The 11,122-nt window shown below is 41.0% G+C and overlaps 3 protein-coding genes across 5 annotated transcripts; 1 reads left to right on the top strand and 2 right to left on the bottom strand.

Moving 5' to 3' along the window:
• Positions 1 to 861: 861 nt before the first annotated feature.
• Positions 862 to 6,361, bottom strand: LOC106750314 (codanin-1). 2 transcript variants are annotated; one of them, XM_014630572.1, is made up of 12 exons: positions 6,273 to 6,361; positions 5,801 to 6,151; positions 5,480 to 5,690; positions 5,370 to 5,381; positions 5,014 to 5,290; positions 4,756 to 4,913; positions 4,083 to 4,673; positions 3,752 to 3,985; positions 3,011 to 3,373; positions 2,491 to 2,656; positions 2,128 to 2,396; positions 862 to 1,865 (listed from the first exon to the last, which is right to left on the bottom strand). In XM_014630572.1, the coding sequence occupies exons 3-12, from the start codon at positions 5,636 to 5,638 to the stop codon at positions 1,716 to 1,718; spliced, it is 2,379 nt and encodes a 792-aa protein (XP_014486058.1). In that variant the 5' UTR covers positions 5,639 to 5,690; positions 5,801 to 6,151; positions 6,273 to 6,361; the 3' UTR covers positions 862 to 1,715. The 2 variants fall into 2 exon arrangements, with proteins under 2 accessions (XP_014486058.1, XP_014486056.1); XM_014630570.1 differs by having other exon boundaries at positions 864 to 1,865; positions 5,370 to 5,690.
• A 385-nt stretch (positions 6,362 to 6,746) lies between these two features.
• LOC106750326 (ubiquitin-like protein 4A) lies at positions 6,747 to 8,541 on the top strand. The gene is made up of 3 exons (XM_014630595.1): positions 6,747 to 7,027; positions 7,433 to 7,538; positions 8,159 to 8,541. The coding sequence occupies exons 1-3, from the start codon at positions 6,980 to 6,982 to the stop codon at positions 8,455 to 8,457; spliced, it is 453 nt and encodes a 150-aa protein (XP_014486081.1). The 5' UTR covers positions 6,747 to 6,979; the 3' UTR covers positions 8,458 to 8,541.
• On the bottom strand, positions 8,283 to 11,046 carry LOC106750323 (gem-associated protein 2-like). Of its 2 annotated transcripts, none has more exons than XM_014630590.1 (5): positions 10,770 to 11,042; positions 10,455 to 10,545; positions 10,216 to 10,374; positions 9,583 to 9,867; positions 8,283 to 8,370 (listed from the first exon to the last, which is right to left on the bottom strand). In XM_014630590.1, exons 1-5 carry the CDS (start codon positions 10,871 to 10,873, stop codon positions 8,332 to 8,334), a joined length of 678 nt encoding a protein of 225 aa, XP_014486076.1. In that variant the 5' UTR covers positions 10,874 to 11,042; the 3' UTR covers positions 8,283 to 8,331. The 2 variants fall into 2 exon arrangements, with proteins under 2 accessions (XP_014486076.1, XP_014486074.1); XM_014630588.1 differs by lacking the exon at positions 8,283 to 8,370 and adding an exon at positions 8,704 to 8,979 and having other exon boundaries at positions 10,770 to 11,046.
• Positions 11,047 to 11,122: the final 76 nt, after the last annotated feature.

The following is an 11,122-nucleotide window of genomic DNA, read 5'->3' as shown; positions in this document are numbered from 1 at the left end:
TATATATATATATATATATATATATATATATATATATATACATAATATATATGTATATATATTTTTCTATATTATTATTACTTTATTTCTTTTTTAATATTCTAAGAACATTTTTATAGTATGCCAAGAATATTATAAGAATATTATTTTAATATTGAATAATATTCATACATGGTCTGCATGTTTTGTCTAATTGCAGAGACTCGTGAATTAATTATTTGCATGTGGGTCTCACAAGATTCACATCCGTTCCTGGTCCCAAGTGTGTCGCAGCGTGCGCTTGACAGCGATAGCCGTACACGTTACTTCACACCAACGAGACAGAAGAGCACCCTCGGGATGAAGGGTTGCGGAGACGTGGCCACTCTCCGAACTATGGTATGCCGAAGTATGGTTCTTCTTTTTTTTTCAAAACACTAATCCGGGAGTGCGTGTTAATTTGTCCTAGAAGCGAAATGTGGCTTGCGTTATGATAGTGGATTAACTTTCATTCATTATCAAATCCGAGAGAGAGAGAGTATTTCGGAATTATTGATCGTTTTGTTTTGAAAATACAGTAGCGTTAAACTTATAATTTATAGTAATACTCGAAATATATAGATGCATATTTAAACACTTATATACTTCTTTCTATTATTTATATGTCTCCATTGAATCAACTGACGCATAAATATTAGCGCTAATAAAAAAAAAATAAGAGGCAATAATATTTTCATATTTATAATATTGTATGTATACGTTCACCTCAACTTTGCTTCAAATTGACATTTATTATTTAGATAGCGAAATGAAGGTATGAAAACAATTTTGCTTAATAAATATTAGATTTATGAGTGGGTTCCCTTAATGCGCCACTGAAGATACACCTTACAAGCTTCTCGATGAATAATAAAAATTTCCAGCACCAATTTCCGTTCAGTAACCTGCCGTTTGATCGAAAAACTCGTGATATCTATCTATGTTGGCAAGATAATGCAGACGACATTTGACTACACGGCAACGATTAATTTAATCGGGGTTTTCACGCGAGTCGCCCTAAAAGACAGATATTTCGAGCAGCGAATTGCTTTTCACTGCTACTCACTTTCCATTAAATGATTAACATCTCGTGTACTCGTACAGAGTAACGCATGACTTGGGTAACGCCGGTATCTCGCCGTACAATTGTCAAACTAAGCGGGAAGTACGGTAATCAGATTTCATTGTATGAGACGAGGTAACAGTCAGGCATTCGGAGTCGCGGGAATGGAATGAAGTGGATGACCTAATTTTCGAGGAACAAAAGGCTACACAAACTCGACGCATCAAGGAATGGCGCCGAGGTCTCGACAGGGTCGCCTGACCTTGGCTAAGGTTACCTCGCCCACATAGAGAGAAAGACACTCACACAGAGACACGTTGGTGGTTGGTGTGACGGTCGATTAGCGAAAAATATATCGTGTATTTTCGTTCATTAATATTTCATCGAATACAAAAAGTTAGAAGCTATTCTTATTTAAAATTTTATCTCGTCACTTACTCATACATATACAGAGCAACGCGAGCGTTTCTTTCCAATCGATCAAACGTTAAAACCTCGAGCGGTAAAATTTTTACATAATATACACGTATACACGAAGCGAGTAAAGTATTATTTACAACAAGTGATGATGCCAACAATTCGTACTTTCGGATCGTAGAACAGTCGTGATCGCAACTAGGCGTCATGGCTCAGTCTATACATCGTAATCGTTGCAAAATTCAATCTCGTGATATGTCTCGGCTATCCAGCCTAGAAGATATTTGATCTTTTCCGTCGCCTCGTCGGTAGTCTTGTAATCTTCGATGGCCTCGGTGAGACATTTTGATAGGAGCTTCAACAAAGGCTGCGAACGGGAAACTTCGTATTAATATTCATAATCGCAGAGACACGATTAACAGCGCTCGATTATAAAAAAAGAGAGAACAAACTGTTGGACGAAACAATAAAGCTTATTTGTGCAATAAATATCAAGCAACACTCAAAAAGTTCGCGGGATGTTTTATATACTTTTTTAAAATAATATATATATCAAGAATGCGTTTTTGTTTCCCTTTTCGTTTGTACGATTCATTTAACGACGCGCATCGCATCGTGTACTTACTTACCACAGGCCAATCTTGCCTAAATAAAGCCACACACTGGTCACTCAGACTGTCTCCGTCGAGTATCTTGGCCTCTAACAATCTCCTCAAAAATTTGCCATAGATCGGCCACATCGTGTCGTTTTCCGGCTGCGCAAGCAACATGATATTTCTGGGACAAAACAGCCTGTGTATGGGCGAGTCCGCCTGGTCGTCTTTCAAACAGTCCAACGACCAAATCTTGATTAGTTTATCTTGCACCTCTCGTACGAAAAGGTCCGTTCTGTATGCGACTGAGAACGAAAATAAAAGAAAAAAAAAGAAAAATATCCAGCCATCAGACAATTTTATTGTCTTCTGTGTCTTTTTCGTACTTATTAGACGTACCTAAAAACAAGGAGAAGTCAATACTGAGGTGATACAGAATTTTCTCCGGTCCCGGCAACAAATCAGCCCTGTCATTGAACGCACTGTACAGTTTGTCTAAGATATCCAATATCAAAGGTACAGTCATACCTTCGCCTCGATTATCTATCATGTCCCATACTAATTCCTACGGGAATGAAAAGGTTTGTAAATTATCTACATACAGGGTGTTCTATTTTAATCTATCACGCTCCTTTTATTTTCGCAGAACAAGGTCGAATAAAAAAAATATGTTCGGATAAAAGTTGTAGGGTTTGGTGGGGTGATATATATATATATCTAGATATCAATAAAGGAACAAAAATTTAAAGTCGTGAACTCTTTAAAAATATATTCAAAGATATGAATCGACTTTCTAATTCAGAAGATATAACGCACATCGCGCGCATTAACTTTAATTGTAATATCACAGAAATAAAGAACGATAATATGCAGCAAATTTTTATATCTCTTGGTTAATTCAAGTTAGGAGGAAGCTTACTCTGAGCTCGTCTATCACGACAGTAGGACTAGGAGCATCCGAATTGTGACGTTTCTCCTGCTTAGTGTGCACCGGACTGTTGTTCCGAAGGAATCTGTTGATCTCAAGTTCCATGTCTTTCATGAACAAAGAACCACCGACGATATGTGACTGAATCCACTGATATATCCGTTCCATAGCTATCCTAGTCGTAATTTTCGTGCACATCTCCTTAACCGGCGCCAAAGAGTCTTCCGCAAGCAGTGATTCGATCGACGTTGCGACTCGCGCCTCGCAAATGGCTGGAATCATTTTCTCGCATTGTTCCTTCAGCTCCTTCGACACATTATTGGCCAGAGTATTCATGTCGCTCGCCAGAAGATCCTTGAATATTAAGGCAAGTCAAGTCAGTGTGACAGCAGTCGTTTACTTCGTACGTAATATAATGTTATACTACGTTATATAAATCCTATGCAAATCATCACACTATATAACATAACATTTGATATTTTAGGAATTCGCAGTATAGAGAAACGCTTAAATTGACTTCTGAGTGCCGCTTCCTTCATGGATTTGTTCCCGACGTTTCACAAACACTTTCAGTTCACTTCTTCAGGATAATCGGTATCAGGTCGTTTCCGAGGAAGCGAACTGAAATATTCACGAAACGTCAGAGGCAAATCCACGAAGGACGCGGCGCTAACTCGGAAGACGAATTAAATAACATGATAAGATATTGCCTTTCCGAATAAAATCTGTCACCTTAAATCCATTGATCCAATTCACAGACGACTCGCTCTGACCCTCGGAATCTCTCTCGACGTGCACCTGTTTCAGGATTTTTCGAAAAGCACTCAAATTAGCTTCCCGCGCGGAAGACAGCATCGTGTTGCATATGTGCTTCACGCAGGTTGATGCGACCCGGTCGGAAACGAAATCGACAGTTTTTCGGGTGGAAGCCGGCTGGCCGTGGAAGAAAGCTTCTTCCAGTTGAAGCTATCGATAATATAAAAATGCCGATCGTCCATAAATATATAATACACATGGAAAACCCTGTACAATTTTAGGAGTACAAAGAATAGGTAGCGAATACCTCCAAGTGTTTGGCGCGTGTGCTGCCATTTAATTTGCGCAATTGACTGGTGATGGGTGTGACGTGCTTGTTGGAACCGATATTTAAACTCGTGCCGTTTCCGTTGAACACGGAGATCGTGGAGTCCGTCCGCGGGCAGCACATGCGCATCGTTCTGTCGGTGATTATGTCCAGCTTGTCCAAACTACACTTGACGGCACGATTGTCGGTGACGCAGTGAGAGTTCCTCTTCTGCACGGAAGACTTCTCCGTTTGTTTGAGAGTTTTCAGTTCCTTGACTTTGCAGGTGTTTTGCCAGGCGAGGCAGAAGTCCTTGGGGAAATTCGGCAATTCGAACAGCCAGCACAGACTGGATTTGAGTAGCACGGCCGCTTGTTGGGAAATCAGGCAGTCGGGAGCGGAGAAATCGGTGCAATTGATGGCACAGTAAATGCAATACAGCAATTCTAAAACTTGCTTGTAATACGGCAACCGAAGCGACACCGCATCCATCATGGCTAAATACTTGACCATCCAAGGTATCGTCAGCGAGAGTTTACCCTCGATCACGGCGTTCTGGAGACACGCTTGCAAATTTAACGACGGTAATACCTGGACAACGCAACGATTCGGAAGGTCGGTATTAAAAATTTCGTGCGGTCCATTTTCGATCGTCGTAATTTCTATCGCATACCTTGCTTCTTATGTCGACCTGCGTCATTATTATCTCTTTGGTGGTGGATTCAGATCTGTACGGCAATGATACTAGAAACCCTAATACTTTCGCGAGTAGTCTCAAACTGGACAAGCAAGTGGTGAAGTTCTGCTGCGTTTGCTCGTCAACCATTGTCTCTGCGTGAAGAGGTGAGGCACAAATTATATTAATTCTAATCACTCAAGTGTGTATTATGGAAATAATTATGGAAATAATTATGGAAAATTACGGGTTTACCTGAGTCTTCGATCTCACTGTTAGCGAATTGGTTGTCATTTAACTCCATTATCTCGTACACGAAACAATTTTCCAGATGGGAGTAAAATATCGGATTGAATGCGTGCAGTATGAAATCTTTGAAAAATTCCTGCATGCCGGGAAACGAGGGGCCGACATTGTGACCTTGCGACGGTAAGGGAGTCACGAATCTCTTGCTGAGCTGCGTCAATTTCTCAGGATTAATGTGCTTCAAAGTTTTCAAGAAATTCAAACTCTCGTCGTCCACCACGTCATCCTATGATGCAAATAACTCGTCATTCGATTATCCGAAAATCTTACGAATAAACGCAAAACAGAAATGCCTTCAAGTTTACCTGATGTCCGTTCTGTATACACGATATCAGTAGCTGAGACTTAAATAATCTGGCAATGTGATAATAATTAGTGGAGTCGTTGTGTAACGTCAACATAGATCGTATCTTACTGCCCAGAGCGATCTGAAACACCCATCCCGGCACCAAGTGATTCTCCTCCCAGATTCGCAGTATGTCGTAGAAAGCGTCCCTCTGTTTTCTGAAGGTTTGAAATGCGAAGGAGGACGAGAAGTTCTCGCGATTGTCGGTGTCAATTTGAAAACACACATTTATCTCTCCCATCGCGCACCAGGAGCTTCCGAAAGCTGCAGAGAGCGCTGACTATAAACAATATCAAAGGAATTCGGTTCAAATTCGTTCGAGTACGCGCGAAATCACAACGCTTGCGACGCTAATTCGCTCGCAGATTTTCAATTACAATTCTCAATTACCTGCGGGGTCAATTATAATATCTCGTTCCTCTCCGTTAAATACCTCGACATCCCTCGTGAGGATGTTCCTGTTCTAGTTTGAAGGTTAGGTCAGGTTGCCAAAACATGGAGAATTTGAGGGAAGTATCGCCAGAGCGAGCGAAGTCCTGCGATCAAACGGGAAATGCGAGACGTGTGATTATTATTTACGTGATCTTTAATCACGCAACACGCATCTTTCGTGTCGTTGAAGTAAATCTCGGCATACGGGTGCACGTCACCGCGTCTTATCTCTCTCTCTCTCTGACACATCAGGGTTAGGTTGCGAAACAGCCGTTTCGCAGATGGCGTTCGATCTTCCGAGCACATAACCTATAAACATACATGTGTACTTTTTCGATATTTCTCTGTACTTTCTCGAAATATTTATCTCTCTCTCTTTCTCTCTGTCTTCCACCAAACCATAAATGTGCATTTATTTCATCTCACGTACAGAAAATGTAACATATCGCAGTTAAGAGGAGAAAGCTGACAAAATATATTCGTAACGATCGAATCCAGCCGAGAAACAACTCCGTTGTATCACTAATGCGTGTAATCGACCACTCATAAAAAATTCTCTCTCTAACGTTCTCTCTAAATGTTCTCAATCCATGACCTGAAAAAAGATAGCGCCATGTTCGATTTCAGAGTCGCCGACCGAGTGAAGTAATCGAAAGCTTCGGATCTCGTGAGAAAGCGGAAGGAGGAACGACACGTGGATGAACGCGAGAAGATAATCAGCGCGCGCGCGTGAGGTGATCAGCAACGACGACAATTCGGCCGAATCAGAGACAGAAGCAGTGCGTGGTAACTGATAAAAAAAGAAGAGAGAGTCACAGCACATTCAGAGGCCCGCTATCGATACTCCCATTGTCACACGTCGGTGTATCGATAGCCGCGCCAGCCGCGTCGCGCTACTCCTGACGGAGAAGTGGCAAGTAGTCGATGACGACGATGACGACGCTGTGTCGATCGTGCGATCGCAAAATATAACCTCTCTCCGCGTAAGATGCTACTACTCTTATCAGTGTATCCGGAGGCAACGTTGTTTCGAGAAACCTGATCCACGATTTGATCCACGATCTTCTCCTTCTCATATCATCATCACCACCACCTCTCTCGGCGACTGTTGTTGAACCGACCGCAATTTGCCGCATCATGAAAGTGATCGTGAAGAAGCTGCAGGGGAAAGAATGCGTCGTTGATGTGAGTATCGGAAGGCGCCTTTGTTACTCGTCTTTGTTTTTCCGTAGGTTGACGATTAAGTTGAGTTCTTTGTGTCTTTACGGCCTGGATTTTTATCACTCGTGACATTAACATCCTAGAATTAATATCTCGAGTCGATTGGCAATTGACTTGAGAAAATCTCATCGGATCACGAGGAATCACGAAGGTGGTTCTCGTAGCTCCTTCAAATTCGTCGTCTTTGCGATCTCGATAATCTCGTTTTCCGTCTCACAGTTTAGATGTTTAGGTTATTTTCATATTCTTCTGAGAATTCCCTTGTGGCACAACTGGCATTTGCGTTTTTATTGTTGATAAATAATATTTTGTACACATAAATATGTATTATACGACAATCGGTATATTGGTGTATATTTGTAATTTCAGATACTGCCGACAGAAACAGTGTTGGAATTGAAGCACAAAGTAAGCGATCTGTTAGGCATCGATGTTCCCCACCAAAGACTGTTACTTACTGGCAAGACTTTGGCCGGTAAGGATTACGTTTATCAAGTTATCCAGCATCCTACAGTCCCTGGCCATATTTTATTAGATGCACCTTAGTTTTTCACATTCTACTGACTTTTAAGGAGCAGCTTTGTAATATCGATCGAATTATGTTAAGGAACTGTTATTCTATAAAAAAATTTTTTTTTTTAAATGATGTCACTTTGCTCCGCTGTTACAATGATCTTGAACAAGTGTAAACCTGCGCTGGTTGCATTGCTGATAATAACAGCAACAGACGAGTGTTTGAATGTGTGTCAATTGAAATTCAGTTTTATTTCTTTGTTTATTCGTGACTTGAAACCTCAAATTCCCCGCTAACGGAAAAATAAATTCTTGTGCGAAAAAATATTGTTAATATTGTTTACGAAAATTATGGGTGAAACAAGTGATTCGACACATCGGAAGGTTGCAGAGGTAAAAGCACCGATCGACGTTGAAATTTATTCTAATCGAGTAAATATAAAATTAGTAGCTCTTCTCCTCCTAACCTGTATTCTATTAAAGGATGAAAGTACGTCTAATAATATGGCCAGGGACTGTACATATCTATGTGTGTCCAGCTATAAATGTTACATATGTCAATGTAATGTAATGTAATTTCAGATGAGAATCCATTGAGCTTTTATCCGGGAATCAAGGATGGCAGTAAGTTAAACCTGTTGGTGATAAAGAAAACGGAGGAGGGTTCCAGCGAGGCTAAGGGCTTGCAGCAGAAATCGGGCACTCAGCTGCTAAGAGACGAGGTTTCCCGAGTGTTGAGGCATTACTACACGGTATCAGAGACGGAATCCATAGTCAATGAGCTGATAAAGGACCTGAAAAACAAAGTGAATAATCTTAGTTACGATGATTTAGAGAGATTAGCCACGGCGTTACTTCAGGACCAAGAGAACGTAGCTTAAGTATATATACCATCCTATATCGGATTATTCAATTCCGCTTTATTATGGCCGATATCATCGTATAATATGAGTTTATTTAATTGATCACGTCGCTTTGTATATTACGCTCTGCCGTTCTTGCAATCGGCAGTATGAATCGGGGGGAAAAATTGCGCGAGTATAAATGACAGCGAACCAACGTTCAAACCGGAGAACGCAAAACCTTCGCGAAATTCGAAACTTCAGATTTGAAAAAAAAAGAAAAAAGGCGCATCATACTGTGTTCGTTTATTGAAATCATCATCATCGTACACGGATAAATATATATATATATAAATATATATATGTATATATATATACATATATATATATATATATATAGGATATAATTGCGTCGCGTCGCGCGTGCACCCCGCGGCTAGTCGAATGTACAGTCGGATGAATTCAACGTCAAGGATCGGCCAAGTCCAGTTGACGGAAGTATCTCGCCACCAGACAGATGAATAAATTCAGCGCCCCGAGCTCCTGCGCGTCCAGCTCCCTCTAGGAAAATTGTGTGTGAGAGAGAGAGAGAGAGAGAGAGAAAAAAAAAAGAAAAGTGAGCGAGAACGACGTGAGCAGAGACGTGACCGAGACGTGATGAGAGAGAGAGAACTTTTTTGTAGATATACGACAAGACAGAGACTAGCTTAGGATATATATTAGAAGAAAAGTTCAGTCCCCTTATTTTCTCAGCCTTTTTATAATTCGATGAGCGCGAATTTTTTATTATTATCCTCGGACCTTTTTCTAACAATGGAGAGATTGCAACAACAACAACACCTGAGCAGATAGGAAATTATGCAATAAAAGCGTTTTGTTAATAGATATATACACATTCGACGTTTACCCTCCCCCCCCCCTTCTTTTCTCCACCCTGTCACTTTGTCTGCCGGCGATACCGTCGAGATACATCGAGCGAAAAAATTCTCGCGAGAGAAAAAAAACCAAGATCAAAGGAGACCAACTGAACTTTTCTTTGCGGTACATCAATGCCTTGGAAATAAAAGGGAAAGAGAAAGCGGACCGACACTGGCCGATTTATTTATTTCCAACATATCGATGTACCGATCTACTTCGATAGAGCGATTAAAGAAGCTTTATTACGGAATTGGCGCGGATGACGGAACATATTCGCGCCAGCGAACGCAGGCAAGAGCAGGTGTCGGGATTCAACGGTTGCTCCAACATCACGAGCAACGTGTAGATCCACCGGCCCGTTTTGTACTCGATTTTCCTCTCGGTCTCCACAAAGTGCACGAAATATTCCAGTACTTGCTCCACGGTCGGTTGGTTGAAACAGAACAAAGTGTTCAGTGTCGGTTCGAGTTTCTCCTCGCTGTTACATCCTAGGCATAAGTTGATCCAAGTACTTTCGTCATTTATGTCCGGCTGCAACATTGAAGCAAGAGAGCAAGACGGAGAAAGAGGATTAGTCAGATCAGAAAAAGTATTTTTATATCTCTCTTTAAATACTTCTCTCTCTCTCTCTCTTTCTCTCTCGTGGCATCTTTTTATACCCTTCAAAAATACTTCCATTTGATTTTCTAATTAAAAATCAAACATATACAATCCCTGGCCGTATTATTATGTTCCTTGACATAATTCGATCGATAGACGAGCCGTATTATAAAGCTAGTCCTCGGAAGTTAATGAAATGTAGAAAATTAAGGTGCGCCTAATAATATGGCCAGAAATTGTATAATGCTATAAAAAAAAAAAATATATATATATATGTACCAGATGTATATCGTGTGGTTCCCACTTGCGTTTGTATGTTTGTATTTCATCTCTCAGTTGGTTCACGTATAGTCTCATTTCGGAGAAATCTGAGACCTGATACTGTTGCCACTCCAAGGTCGGACTGAGCTTCGGCGGTGCTTGTACACATCCTGCTAACTTTTACAGTTACATCAGTAGCAGTGCTTTAATCGTCCGATGAATTTTTGAAGATGCACGACAAGCAAAAATTAACTTACAGGTTCAATGTAACTCCTCGTAGGTTGTTTCACACACAGTGCGTCCACATTGGCCGCCACCACCACGTCGGCGCATTGTTGGGCCTCTATTCTGTGATATCAACATAATTTTTCAATCAACTTATCGTTTACCAGCAGTAAGAGCTTTCTTCTTCACCTCTTCGGCGACATTTTAATGAAATAATAAACGTACATTTACGTGTTTGTGAAGGAAAAAGAATAGATTATGCAAACGAGTGAAGTAAACGCGGATGAAAAACCTTCTACGTATCATGCTTTCTCGCAATTACAATTTTCACCGCTGTTGTTACTCACATCACTCGTTTGATGTATTCTTCCCCGGAGGAAGGCGGCAACGAGAGGTTAACGTTCTCATCGATATCCCCGACCATAAATACCGGCTGTTTTAGGCAATCCATCGTAATAATTCAATACTCTCGCTCTTCGGTCAGGAACTTCGTGACTTCTGACTCCCGCGGAATTATAAAATTTAAATTTGCGACCGGATTCGCGTTATTATCAACGGTGTACACATTATATTTACGGTGACTGCGGCAGAGGTTTCCGGGAAAGCAGATGATTTACCAACTGCCGATTGGTCGCAGCACACAGCTGAGAGAGAGAGAGAGAGAGAGAAACGGCTGTCTCCTCGAACGCGAATGAGAGGA

Source organism: Dinoponera quadriceps, unplaced genomic scaffold (genome assembly GCF_001313825.1).
Source record: "Dinoponera quadriceps isolate SergipeBrazil2010 unplaced genomic scaffold, ASM131382v1 scaffold5230, whole genome shotgun sequence".
NCBI classification, from domain to species: Eukaryota; Metazoa; Arthropoda; class Insecta; order Hymenoptera; family Formicidae; genus Dinoponera; species Dinoponera quadriceps.
Note: the sequence above shows the minus strand (reverse complement) of the source record. Positions and strands in the feature narration are given on the sequence as shown.